This window comes from Notothenia rossii, assembly GCF_949606895.1.
Source record: "Notothenia rossii genome assembly, chromosome: 1".
NCBI classification, from domain to species: Eukaryota; Metazoa; Chordata; class Actinopteri; order Perciformes; family Nototheniidae; genus Notothenia; species Notothenia rossii.
The window spans coordinates 85275400-85290241 of NC_136912.1; the positions used below are offsets into that span (position 1 = coordinate 85275400).

General features: G+C 41.8%; 1 protein-coding gene across 1 annotated transcript; it reads left to right on the forward strand.

Moving 5' to 3' along the window:
* Positions 1-929: 929 nt before the first annotated feature.
* Positions 930-14511, forward strand: prkaa2 (protein kinase, AMP-activated, alpha 2 catalytic subunit). The gene is made up of 10 exons (XM_079641500.1): positions 930-1111; positions 2317-2458; positions 3543-3636; positions 6167-6311; positions 7252-7339; positions 7776-8000; positions 8469-8631; positions 8879-9217; positions 9307-9433; positions 12249-14511. Exons 1-10 carry the CDS (start codon positions 1012-1014, stop codon positions 12494-12496), a joined length of 1671 nt encoding a protein of 556 aa, XP_079497626.1. The 5' UTR covers positions 930-1011; the 3' UTR covers positions 12497-14511.
* Positions 14512-14842: the final 331 nt, after the last annotated feature.

The following is a 14842-nucleotide window of genomic DNA, read 5'->3' on the forward strand; positions in this document are numbered from 1 at the left end:
TCGATTGCATGAAGGCTTTATGAAATCCTTCACAGTAGACATTTGAACATATGCAATTGCTGATCACCACTTTCGTTGAATACAGTTGAGTTTGAAAGGGTGTTGAATGAAATTTGGTGATGATTAATGGTTTTTGTGTTAATGTAATAGCAGTTAAAACAGGAACGGTCAAATTTAATTTCCTTGATATCTTCACAAACCCAACCTGTTGTAAACAAAATGAATGAAAGATTAGCATCATATTAACGCTTTAAATAAAACGGGGGTCTTAGTTTTTAACGTAAGACACCTTGGGACAACAAAAAACAAGTTTACATATTGCAGTCTGTGTGGACTAATCACAGGGAGGACATAACTACATCAAAAAGCACTTATTTGTAAGAATAACAATTAAACTATATCCCTGTCATTACAAATTGATATGCCATAGAGATGGAAATTTGACACTGCTCTGGTTATGGACATAATTGGATGAAAAAACAAAACAAACAGCAGAATTCCAATCATGCATTGCACTCCCGTAAACATGTCCTGCCACTGATTTGCAAATGTTGGGATCTTTTCATGACAATTTATATACACGTATCCAATTATTTACAACTCAAAACATCAGTAAATGTTTGGGTGTGTCTTGAATAATGATGGGCTGCCTGTTGTGAATCAGATTATTCGTGAGAACTGTCTATGTATCAAGGAAGGAAATTAACCGGGATGCAAAATTCGACACCACACCGTGGGAAACGCACACCGAACAGCCGTTTGGCTATTGGGGTCATAATCCCGGTTGTGACTCACAAACGGTGTTTTACCATAGCATATGGGATCCAGAAAGACAGTTACCTATTTAATATTGACCAACAAGCGGACAGTGCGCTTAACGGGGCAGACTCCCCTGTGCTTCCCCCCCCCCCCACCCCCTTACTGAGGTGCCCCGCCCCTCCGCGCACACCACAGGCAGCCGGGCAGCACACCCTCCGCACCGAGCGAGCCCAGCCGTCGGTAACGGAGAAGATGGCAGAGAGGCAACAACAGAAACACGAAGGCAGGGTAAAAATCGGCCATTACATCCTCGGCAACACGCTCGGAGTGGGAACCTTCGGGAAAGTGAAGAGTTAAGTCGTGCTTTTGTGAATGTGTGCGTTTGTGTGTGAAGTAAACATTAAGTAGTCACCTAGCTTTCCCCCTGAACGGACCGTGTTGAACTTGCTGGTCACTGAGCAGTTAGCGTAGCTCGACGGGTTACCAGCTGTGACAGAAGGGGTTTAAAGCGTAAATGTGCTTCGAGAATCCGCCAGCTTGAAAGTCAAATTCTTTCACTAAGCCCCCGCTGTGGCTACTCTTTACAGCTATGTCAGGTGAAATTACCTGAACGTCAGCAGCTAACGGAAGATGCACAGTCATACCCAGTTGATTATCTTATAATAATGTAAGAAGTTTGTGTTGTGGTTTTCTGCCCCGTGTAGCACCAAAACACGGTTTACAGCTTGCCCGAAACCCACCGTGTGAGCATGATGTAGTTAACTGACAAGATGTTTATAAACGCTGTGGTTGTCCGATATATGATCCCATTGCAAACATGTGTTGGCCTGCTAATGCCCACTAAGTCGAGACAACCTTTTACAGACCTTACGTTCAAGCACTGGAGGGCTATCTATAGGATATTATTTCACTTTTTGCGTGACCTTGTGAGCTTTAACAAGCATGTTTCTTGTGTGCGTAGTTAAGGGATGTAGTAGTTCAGCTGGGGACAACCCTCATGTCTTGGCTACATCATAATCCCCATATTATATTTTTTTACAATTTAGCAAGCATCAAAACTATTACAAAAATCCTATCTAAATTGACATCAGTTTAAAACATATTTACATATTACAAAACATGTTTTTAGTTGCATGGCCTACCTAATACTGCCTTCAATCCAAATAATGAAAAAATACACAAGATAGAAAGAAAAATGTAAAAACAAACAATGACAAACTGAGCTGAAAAAACTAACCCATCAGTAGACTGCAATCCAATACATACAAACATCATGCATGAAAAAAAACAGCTTAAAAAACAAAGACTTCAGACCCTCAGGCAGGCCGATAGCTCCAACTCCCTAAACAAGGACTTGGCCAGCAGATAAGGGCTAAGAGAGCAAAACATTGTTTGCATAATTGTAATAACAACAGTAATATACTGTCATGTTGAAGCCCACAGTGCTTCAGATAATCCAAATCAAACCTAACATATATCTTTCCTCTCTCTTGTGAGTCCCTATGTGTTGTTTTTTTTAGCTGCATCTGCTTCATATCTGTATTCTGTTGTTTTCAGTTGGCGAGCATCAGTTGACGGGTCATAAAGTGGCTGTAAAGATCCTAAACAGACAGAAGCTCCGCAGCCTCGATGTCGTCGGGAAGATTAAAAGAGAGATCCAGAACCTCAAACTGTTCAGACACCCACACATTATCAAGCTGTAAGTGCAGACAGATGACACATCCTGCTCAAAGACTTTAAGACTCTCTGTGCTGACAGTGACACAGAGAGATAACAGATATTTGAAAATAAGGGGCTTGTGTAATGTGGCCCTTTTGCTATGTTGTGTTCTCTCTGTTGTGGCATGTTTTGCATGTTCCTGTTTGTTTACTACAGCTGCTTGTGCAGTACTGAGCATGCCCACAGGGCTCCCAGGAGGTAGAACACAGAAATGCAAAGAAAAAATCAATGCACACACACTTCTGGTTTGATCAGAAATCCAGAATTGGCTATTATCTCTTCATGACTAAATCCTTGTCCTCTCCCAGATGTCTTGGCCTTTTGTGTTTTTGTTTCTTTGACCTTGTGTTCGCTGTTTCTCTTTCCCTCATTTCTCCTTGTCAGTCCATGTCTCTCTGTCTCTCTCCAAACAATCTCTGTGTTATTTTTAGGTAAGGGTTAGTCCACTGACACACTGTAAGCTAGTGCAGATATATGAGCTTGAGTGCTGTGGAACACTCTGTCACAAACATTTACATTCACAAACACTGGCACAAACACACATATATTTTAGGCTCATAAGCTTGCATGGACACTCGCCTCTTTGTATGCTATATTGGCCCTTTTTGTTGGAACCAGCCCGAAAGGAAACTAATAAGAATAAGTGTCCTAACGCATTACAGACAAAGAGAGAAATTGTGATTTGGTTTGTGAATTTCCGCCCAAGGTGCCGGCTGTGTTATGCTACACTCGTCTAAACAGGAATAAAGCAGATTGTGATGAAGCACAGAATCTCCTGAGAGCAACCACTCATGAGATTGGGCCTGCATTGTATTAAGCCTGACCTTTATCAAATAACTCCTACCCTTAGCAGTCATACATCACAGCGTAGCCTCGCCTTTCTCTGCATTTGTTTCTCTATATCTTTTGTGTTTTGAAGCAAATACATTTTATCTAGACATGATTAATAGCCTATTGACATGTGTATAGTTATATTACATGTAGGGATAGGATGTTAAAGAGGCAGACGTGTTCATTAACTTACAGTATGTAGATGTCAATGCAAGCATATGTTTGTGTTTTAGGTACCAGGTGATAAGTACACCCACAGACTTCTTCATGGTTATGGAGTATGTTTCTGGCGGTGAGCTGTTTGACTACATCTGCAAACATGGACGGGTAAGATGTTGCATTTATTAGTTGTTGTGCTCAAGCTGTCTGTATTTGCAGTTTACATTTTGATTTCTAATAATGTTTCTGTCTGTATGTGTTTTAAAAATGTGTGTAAAGGTTAATATAGGGCCCCCTCAAAGTCAGTTGCTACATCTCAATATGTTTTCCCTTCAATAAATTCAAGTTGTCCTCATCAACTACAGTAGGTCCCAGGGGACACTGCATTAAAGAAATAGTTAGTCCTGTAGTAACAGCTCGAGTTGTATACACAGTAATGGCGTTGCAAAGCAGTGTCTGAGGTGATGTGACCTTTTTTTAACAACACTTACAGGATTGGTTTTATTCGGCAGGTGTTCTAACCAAGTAATACTTACAGGACTGTCTCAGAAAATTAGAATATTGTGATAAAGTTCTTTATTTTCTGTAATGCAATTTAAAAAAACAAAAATGTCATACATTCTGGATTCATTACAAATCAACTGAAATATTGCAAGCCTTTTATTATTTTAATATTGCTGATTATGGCATACAGCTTAAGAAAACTCAAATATCCTATCTCTAAATATTAGAATATCATGAAAAAGTATACTAGTAGGGTGTTCAACGAATCACTTGAATCGTCTAATTAACTCGAAACACCTGCAAGGGTTTCCTGAGCCTTGAAAAACACTCAGCTTGGTTCAGTAAACTAAATCACAAGTATGGGGAAGACTGCTGATCTGACTGCTGTCCAGAGGACCGTCATTGACACCCTCCATCAGGAGGGTAAGACACAAAAAGACATTTCTCAAAGAGCAAGCTGTTCACAGAGTGCAGTTTCAAAGCACATCCACAACAAGTCTGTTGGAAGGGGGAAATGTGGCAGGAAACGCTGCACAACCAAGAGAGATGACCGCAGCCTTAACAGCATTGTGAAGAAGAGTCGCTTCCAGAATTTGGGGGAGCTTCAAAGACAGTGGACTGAAGCTGGAGTCCAGGTATCAAAAGTCACTGTTCACAGACGTGTCCGGGAAATGGGCTACAATAGCCGTATTCCCATGGTCAAGCCACTTCTGAACTCAAGACAACGGAAGAGGCGTCTGACTTGGGCTAAGGAAAAGAAGCACTGGACAGTTGCACAGTGGTCCAAAGTCCTCTTTTCAGACGAAAGCAAGTTTTGTATTTCATTTGGAAGTCAAGGCGCCAGAGTCTGGAGAAAGGCTGGAGAGGAGCAAAATCCAAGTTGCTTGAAATCCAGTGTGAAGTTCCCACAGTCAGCGATGGTTTGGGGAGCCATGTCAGCTGCTGGTGTTGGTCCACTGTGTTTCATCAAGCCCAGAGTAAATGCAGCTGTGTACCAAGAGATTTTAGAGCACTACATGCTTCCGTCTGCTGAAAAGCTCTATGGAGATGAGGAATGTACATGGTCAGTACACCAGTAACTGGTGTACTGACCATGGCATTACTGTCCTCGATTGGCCTGCAAATTCCCCTGACCTGAACCCCATAGAGAATATGTGGGGTATTGTGAAGAAGAAGCTGAAAGACACCAGACCCAACAATGCTAATGAGCTAAAGGCCGCTATTGAAGCATCCTGGGCATCCATAACACCTCAGCAATGCCACAGGCTGATTGCCTCCATGCCACGCCGCATTGATGCAGTAATCCGTGCAAAAGGATTCCCAACCAAGTACTGAGTGCATTAATGGACATTTTCAAATGTTTGATTGTGTTTTGCTGTTATAAATCTTTTTTTTTTACTTGGTCTGAGGAACTATTCTAATTTTTTGAGATAGGATTTTTGAGTTTTCTTAAGCTGTATGCCATAATCAGCAATATTAAAATAATAAAAGGCTTGCAATATTTCAGTTGATTTGTAATGAATCCAGAATGTATGACATTTTTGTTTTTTTAATTGCATTACAGAAAATAAAGAACTTTATCACAATATTCTAATTTTCTGAGACAGTCCTGTATATCAGTGTTTCTTTGGGGCTCATAAACACTGCTAAATGCAACTTTCTTTTGACTATAGAGATATAATTATTTAGGATAAGTTGTATTAGCATTTTTTTTTAGAACTATGAATGTTTAGCTACTCTGTAGAGACAGCTAAATATACTGTCTAAATTACAGCTAGCCCCATTAAAAAATATATTATGCCCCAATGTGTTTACTTTTCCTTTCACTATTCGTGTGACCTTCCAAGTAATATGATTTATAGTTTATGAGTCATGAACACTTGATTGACAACAGTTTTATTTTTATTTTTTACTTTACTCACATTTAACTTTGATACTTTCTTTGAGACAATCATACACACATATAAACAAGCACACGTAAAACATCTACGTAAAGACAATCTCTTCTTGGGACTGTCTTTATTTTTAAAAGAATAATCCTATTTGGACCTGGGCCAAGAGCCATAACAACCTCATGACCAGCCCTGAACATGATACATTTGCTCAAAACAACACGTCTTATCCAACGTTCTTACCAAACAATCAGAAAAAAACTCACGGTTCGATCATGTGGATTTCATATTGTGTCTTTCAGGTGGAGGACACAGAAGCCCGGCGTCTTTTCCAGCAGATTATCTCAGCTGTGGACTACTGCCACAGACACATGGTGGTCCACAGGGACCTCAAACCTGAGAACGTCCTGCTGGATGCCTGCAAGAACGCCAAGATAGCTGACTTTGGTAGGAACCCTAGAGAAAAGACTTACAGTTAAAAGGAGAGACAAAAGGATTGGTATGGCAGAAGAATTGTTAGGGAATTTAAAAAGAGAAAGCACAAAAGAATATTTTCATGGGGGGAAAAAAGAAGCACGTAGAGGCAGAGTTGTGGCAGAGTGAAATTACTAAGTAATTGGAAAGTTGATTAGAGGCAAAAGAACATTGGTTGCAGTTATATAAGTCATACACTTAATTATACACTCATACAAAAGTGTGAAATCTCCGTCTTGCACCTGTTAACCTCATAATTAAATGAACATTTATTTCTCACTGAGCACAGTTTCTCATCGGTTATGGCATGATTTCTCTGGCTGATTTGTTAAGAGACTGTACCCGAGGCAATAAGACCATGAAAGAGAGAAATATTTTCACAAACACACTAAGGCCCGTGTGCACAGCAGGGGGTGTGGGCTGCAGAGAGGTCCCCTAGCAACGGCCAGGTCTCATATCATGTCTGGCAGGAAGCCTTGAGGCCCAGTGTCATCTGATAGGGAAGGAATCGTGGGGGCTTACAGCAAGGGAAGTGTTTTGGCTGAGGGCAACAGACACTGGAGAGCAGGGAGAGGGAGTGTTAAAGGAACCGGGCTAAAAGATAAAGAGAAGGTCAGCACTTCACAGACAGTCTGGTGTTTAGCGTTTGGCAGAGGCCCTGGCAGGCAGAGACAGGCTCATCCAATTAGATGAGCTTTGTGCTTGGAGCTTAGAGTCTTGGCGGGTAAATGAGGATAAAGATATCAGCCGTGCCCGCAACGTAAAACTCTGCCCTCCCTGTTCATTTAACCAAAGGATCAATAGCAATAATATGATGATAGAGGATTGTTTCATTAGTCTGTGTTATTGTCAGAGTAAACACTGAAGGGTGTTAATATGCATCTAATATATTTATCCCACGTTTGGCCAACAGGTCTGTCGAACATGATGTCCGATGGGGAGTTCCTACGGACGAGCTGTGGCTCACCCAACTACGCTGCTCCAGAGGTCATCTCAGGAAGGTGTGTGTGTGTGTGTGTGTGTGTGTGTGTGTGTGTGTGTGTGTGTGTGTGTGTGTGTGTGTGTGTGTGTGTGTGTGTGTGTGTGTGTGTGTGTGTGTGTGTGTGTGTGTGTGTGTGTGTGTGTGTGTGTGTGTGTGTGTGTGTGTGTGTGTGTGTGTGTGTGTGTGTGTGTGTGTGTGTGTGTGTGTGTGTGTGTGTGTGTGTGTGTGTGTGTGTGTCCTAACCCACATGGGATTGAAAGAGACCATTATTTACACACATCATCTAATCCTGACTTTACAAAAAATGAGAAAAATGAGAAGAATCATAAACAGAACTCAAACTAATTCATTGGTGTCATAAAAGCATAAATAAAACCCTTAACAAAATCTTATATTAATATTACTATATAAAATGTTTGTTGATAACCTGTCACGTCTTCTCATGGCTCTGTCAGGCTCTATGCCGGCCCAGAGGTGGACATCTGGAGCTGTGGGGTGATCCTGTACGCCCTGCTGTGCGGCACGCTGCCCTTCGATGATGACCACGTCCCCACGCTGTTCAAGAAGATCAGAGGAGGGGTCTTCTACATGCCAGAGTACCTGACTCGCCCGGTGGCCTCGCTGCTCACACTCATGCTGCAGGTGGACCCTCTGAAGAGAGCCACCATCAAAGACATAAGGTGCTCCCCCCACTCTGCGTGCCGCATTTATCTTCTCTTGATTCCTGCCATGGTCACACAGGTTAAATCATTGTTAAGAGCTGCATTGGCTTTAGTCTCTGCACTCTGCTGAAGATTGATTAACATTTGTCATTCAGCTTTTTTCACCACATTGTCTAGAACCCAGCATTTTCAGATGATTGTTTTAACAAGTCATCAGATTTTATTTCTCAAAGCAGTGGGGGGAAAATGTAAGTTTACATCAAACAGAAGTGTATTTTCTCTTATCTTAGTGCTAGGCCTATAGTGGCAAAGGTCCCCCATCTGAAGTGTGATTACATAAACAGCCTGATGTGTTTAACAACAGTTTGAGCTGTGGGGGCTCATGAAAGCTTAAATGTCATACTGTGACATTTTGAGATGATTTGCTTTTCCATATTCCCTTAAGTTGGGTTTTCTGATAACTGACGGTTATTCTCTCTCTGTTAGGGAACACGAGTGGTTCAAGCAGGACCTGCCGTGCTACCTGTTCCCCGAGGACCCCTCGTACGATTCGTCAGTGCTGGATGAGGAGGCCGTCAGGGAAGTGTGCGAGAAGTTTGAATGCACCGAGACAGAGTTTGTGTCCAGCCTTTACAGCGGGGATCCACAGGTACATAAGACCCTTTTTAAATAAATAAATTGGCCTTTTCTCTGTTTACTAAACTGTGACTGTTTTAGTAGTGAAGCCACATATTTGGTGTCATCATCTTGGCAGTGAAACAATGTGTTATAAGATATTTGACGATAAAGTTGGGAGTTATTTACTTTACTTTAGCCAACATCAACGTCTGCCTTTGGTTTCAGTGAATTATCTCTTTAGTCTTTAAATGACATGTGCTTCCTCCCTGTCTATGCAGGATCATCTGTCCGTAGCTTATCACCTGATAATAGACAACCGTCGCATCATGACCCAGGCCAGCGAGTTCTACCTGGCCTCCAGTCCTCCCCAGGGCTCCTTCATAGAAGAGGGCATGCCGCTGCCCCCCGGGGTTAAAGCCCACCCAGAAAGGATGCCTCCCCTCCTGGCAGACAGCCCAAAGTCTCGTTGTTCTCTGGATGCTCTCAACACCACCCGGCCCAAACCCTTAGCAGTGAAGAAGGCCAAGTGGCACCTCGGCATCAGGAGTCAGAGCAGACCCTACGACATCATGGCTGAAGTGTACAGGGCTATGAGAACCCTCAGCTTTGATTGGAAGGTAAGAGGACATGTCTTACACATAACGTATACATACAGTATTTACAAAGGCGTATATATGAATTACATGGTCTGTTTTATGTTCTGAAGGTGGTGAACCCATATCACCTGCGGGTGCGGAGGAAGAATCCAGTGACAGGAAACTTGGTGAAAATGAGCCTGCAGCTGTACCAGGTGGACAGCAGATCTTACCTCCTCGACTTCAAAAGCATTGATGGTTAGTGACAGACAAAATAGATTTTACAACACCTATCATTTGGAATAATGCATACCTAAATGAAAGAACATTTGTATCATAAAGAATTGTTTCTTCTCTGAAAGCAAATGCATTCACAATGTTGCTACACTGCAACTCAATTTGCCTGCCCTAATTTCACGGCTCTAAAATCTGCTTTAGCTGAGTTGGTAGAGGATGTGGTGTTTATGCAGATTAAATGGCAGGGTGCTCTTCTGGTACTTGTTTAAGCATCAAATTGCACTTACGATAAGGGATACGCACTGCAGGCCACCTCTTTTACAAACGCAAGCACAAAGGGCATCTTTTCATTCGTCATGTATATACTGTATATGCTTTCCTATATGTTAGACTATTCTACACTCATAAACAATTGTACAAATATTTACTGCCAATTATCATGAGTAGATCGTGACCGTCCTCTACCTCTGCCTTATTCTCATCTTCTCTTTTTAAGATTGAATTTCCTTGTTTAAAGGGGACCTATCATGCAAAATGCACTTTTTTATGTCTTTTATACATAAATATGTGTCCCCGGTGCGTCGGGGAACTCACGCAGCGTCAGAAAATACAACCCTCTCTCTTTTCCTATGTACCCAAATATTTTAAAAACAGGGGTACAACAAGCGGATACAGATTTGCTGCCGATATGACGTCAAATCGGCGGCGGACCCACAGAAAGTTATGGGCTCAGAACAGTCTCATAATACACACATGCACACAGAAGGATTCACACTAGTATTTCATGATCCGCAAAAGGATCCACACTTGTGTTTTTCAATGCACACACAAATCTGTTCCGTTTCATATACATGTAAATAAAATCCAAAAACAGAAAAAAGTTTTACATATGTATTTTTGATCCACACATATTTGTTTTCCGTTTAAAACCGCTGCACCTGCAAACACAAACCGCTTTCTGTGCACGGATCGCTGTGCATTCGTGTGTGGGTTTTTTGAGACTCCCCTGACGGTCAGCCGATTCGTACTTGTAATTTCTCTCATCTATAGCCAATCAGATGTCTCCTCCAGTCCAAGCCAATCACATGAGCGCGCCCCCACGAGGGTATGACTTCTTGCGTTCATGACACTTCATACGCATTTTGCGCTGTCCGGTCAGCTCGCTAAACAGAGGGTGGAGCATCAGGTGATCATGCAGAGCTGCGTGTCTCCGTCAGACTCAGCAGCTGATCTGATCTCTCTCTCGCGTCCGGTTACACTTCACTCGCGTTTATGTCCATATCGATCAGATCCAGCTCTCCTGATTGCCTTTATAGAGAGCACCGATCAAACTATTTAGAGTGAATATCGGCCGATAATGACCGGCGGGGCTCCCCCCCGTTGACAGTTCACTGTCTAGCACTGGCTTCGTAGTGCACTGATCGATTAGGCTAAGCTAACCTATAGCTGCTCCCTCCACACTCACAACAACTTCATACAGACATAAATAAAGCAGCTGTATTCACCATACAGGAAACACACATTTTTAAACGGTTTTGCCTGCCGTTTATGTGTACACACAAGCATTCACCAATGGTTTGGAAAGTGGCGCTGTACCTTAATAATATAAAGGCTTGCATTTCCTGTTAGAAAACTGAGAGTGGAGGTGTCCTAAGATTAGCGCCTGCAGGCAGGCTTCATGGACCTGTCAGCTCCGGACTGCGCAAAATGCGTACATGAAGTGCTATGTCATGAACGCAAGAAATCTACCCTCGTGGGGGCGCGCTCATGTAATTGGCTTAGAATTGAGGAGACATCTGATTGGCTATAGATAGAAAAGATTACAAGTACGGATCGGCTGACCGTCAGGGGAGTCTCAAAAAACCCACACACGAATGCACAGCGATTTGTGCACAGAAAGCGGTTTGTGTTTGCAGGTTCAGAGGTTTTAAACGGAAAACAAATATGTGTGGATCAAAAATACACATTTAAAACCTTTTTCTGTATTTGGATTGTATTTACATGTATATGAAACGCAACACATTTGTGTGTGCATTGAAAAACACAAGTGTGGATCCGGAAATACAAGTGTGAATCCTTCTGTGTGCATGTGTGTATTATGAGACTGTTCTGAGCCCATAGAAAGTTGCTATCAGAAACAATACCTGACGTGTTTTGGACGTAATTTTGTCTTTGTTTACATTAACAAGCCTCGCTAACACTCAGAGCTAACCTGTACTGTAGAGCACGTGTTTTAAAAAGCAGGAAATAAAAAAAAAGAACTCCTTGTGATAAACCCGCAAGAGAAAAAGCATTTGAGCTCCATACTGTTTCAGAAATATTCCTTGATGTGGTTTAGAACAGGATGGCGTTTTATCACAGCAGAATTTTACTTTTATCTCCGGTAGAATTCTGATCAGGCATTAGCTCCGCCTCCTCTTTTTATTTTTTTCAAGCTCAGGACCCAAAATCCGCGTTTCTCTAACAGGGCTGAAAAAGAGGGGTATGAGCAGTATGAGGCATGGCTACAATGGGTGATCTGTTTGGTATTTTAAGCAGAAAACCTCACAGACATGTTTTGTATAGGTATGGCCCTACAATATATTTTTCCAATATGGCACAATAGGTCCACTTTAAAGGCTAAATTCCAAATTCAATTAAAAAAAAATTCTTTAGAGTACTTGAATTTATTTTAACATGAGAGTAATTGGTTGTGATTTATAATTAATCCAGTAATTGCATTATGGATGCACGTTAAACATTTGAATTCAAAAGACAAAAAACGTTTCCTATATCATTTTAGAATCACTATACAAACACATTGACCTCATTACCTCTCTGATCATGTCACCCCCAGATGACATCATCGAGGCGGCAGGTAAATCAGGGTCGTCCACTCCCCAGAGGTCGGGCTCCACGGCCGGGCTGCACAGACCCAGACTGAGCATCGACTCGGCGACCCCGGCGCTGGACCTGCAGCTGCTCAGCTCCTCCCTGCCAGGGTCCCTGTCCGGCTCCTCCCCCCTGCTCACCTCACGCCAGGGATCACACACAATGGACTTCTTTGAAATGTGTGCCAGTTTGATCACTACGCTCGCACGCTGAGACCTCCTCACCTCGCTGCCACCTGGGTGTCAGTGGGGATTTAAAGCCAAATGCTGATCTGGGATGTAGGGAGTGTAGAGGTTCGGAGTGACTTCCTCTTTCTGTCTCCTCGCCACCTCAGCTCCAGTGGTACTGGACTGGAAGGGTGAATGGCTGTCACCTCAGATCAAGGAGACATAGAGAGGAAGCCTTTCTCAGAGAGGCAGATAATTAGATTTCTTTTTTCTTATTTTGACACAGTCATGGGGTCAGAGTCTTAGAGTTTAAACATCCAGCCACAGCTAATGAAAACTGATCCTGGGAGTGGAGTCTGTGAACTGGTCGGCAAAGAGAGAGGCATTAGGGCACAGCTCAGTCGCGTTGCAGTCTGCAAAGGTCAAGTTTAACGTCACTACTCCCACAAACACCTTCAATCTGTTATTAACATGCTGTCATCAACCCAAAATACACTGATCATGCTGAGTTTGCCCCAGCCACTGATCAGAGGTCAGTTTTAATGTGTGTCTTATATAGTGATCAAGACACTGGTTGATACACTTTACATTGAATCTGTGTTCTGAGGGAAAGTTAAAACATATAAAATCTTATTTCAGATTTTATATTATATGGTTTGTTAACTGCTTTTATTCTCCATGTAAAAAATATATATCTATAATGCAATCATATAACGTGGGGGGAAAGGTTGGCCAAGGTATACCAAATAACAGACTCTATACAACATAAAATAGATTATTATTTAGATATCAGATCCATATTTATTTTTGAAAGATTGTTATTTAGGCACTGTTATAGTATTTAAGCACAGAATCTACGTAGAGTTTTATCCTGATTTTGAATAGATTGTAGAAGATTAATGAACCTGGAGAGACAGCCGGATAGTCGGGCGATAATACTCTGCATAACACTGATCAGTGTTGAAGCACAGATACAATCCATCTCACAGGAGTTTACACAACCACCCCATAATCTGACTATTGTTGTGAAGCAACGGACTGTGCAAAGGACGCTTACCTCTGATATTCCAAAGAAAAAGCACACACTCTACACTTCATTTGAGTCCTTCACAAATGAAAAGTTGAGCAACTTGGTTACTGTTCCTTAGTCATGCATGTACAGAATGTAACTCAAAAACATGGCAGTCAGTCAGATAAGCAGTACGCTGCACAAGACAGAAGCCATGTGCTGGTCGACCATTTATAACAATATTGGTATTTTTTCAAGTATTCCCCTTAGGCCTTTTTAAAAGGAGAAATAATTCCATCAAAAATAAGCGCCTAATGTGAGGTCTAGAATAGATTTTCTCTATGCATATTAATATTTACTTAATAAATTACGACAAAAGTCAATCAATTTTCTAAATTGCTACTAATCATTTTAGAAGTAATAAAGTGAATTAGCCCTGTGTCCGTGTGTACGAATAGATAATGAGGTGATGATGACCATCGATGAGAGGAAGATGGTAAATCCGTGTGAGCTGGTGTGTATCTGCTGCAGGACAAGCCACAGAAACCTTTTTCCAGCTGCCTTATAGAAACACAGTCATTCTGTGCATGTGTTTATGGAGAGTGTGTGCATGAGCCAGTGTGTGTAGAGGAGATCAGATGAGTGTGTCACATGACTTGTTCTTTGTCTGGAGAATCATTGCAGTGACTTTAAAGTTGGTAGAAAGTCGTGTCAAAATGTGATGTCTCTGTGTGTCGGGGCTGTCCTCTGTGTGTTCCTACTGTTGAGCTGTCTGTTCGTCTGCACTTTAAAACTAATTTGCAGATTTCGTGTTTTATTGCATCACAGCCTTGTTGTGGATACATAAGCTTTACTCTAGCTGTTGTTTCTTGTCTTATGTTTCGATAAATGCCACGGTGTCATCACTTGTTAAGTGTTCTGCATTGTCGTTTAGGGTCATACCATAGCAGGGTTGTGTCTCACTGCTGTCATACAATTATGTGATCATAATCTTTTCAGACTGCATGTTAAGTGAAAGCTGATGCTCAGATAAATCCTCCTGTCTGTCTTTCTCTCGGTTTCTTTCCTTGGTTTCAGAGCAGCGTATTTGTTTTCATAGACAGGTGTTGCCTTTCTACTGTTCTCAGTCAAATACGTAGGGGGTTAGTAAGCACTCTACTTAAGACAGGTGTAAAAAAAAACAGAAATGGCCAATATATAATATATTACACACCCTCGTAATGTGTTATACCTTTTTTATCCATCATTTGGGGTAGCAGGCAGGGGTTTATTTTGTTCAAGTTAAAAAGGAGATTAACGGGAAAACATTTCAGAAACCTTGGTCACGTTGGAGGTTTACACACATTGCGGACTATTCGACCAGTTACAATGTTTTATGACTTT

Bases quoted from the DNA above. Each gene is read 5' to 3' on its own strand.
- prkaa2 (XM_079641500.1), top strand. From the start codon at position 1,012: ATGGCAGAGAGGCAACAACAGAAACACGAAGGCAGGGTAAAAATCGGC. The intron at 2,459-3,542 runs GTAAGTGCAGAC...TTTGTGTTTTAG, and splicing joins CACCCACACATTATCAAGCT to GTACCAGGTGATAAGTACAC. The intron at 9,434-12,248 runs GTTAGTGACAGA...TGTCACCCCCAG, and splicing joins CGACTTCAAAAGCATTGATG to ATGACATCATCGAGGCGGCA.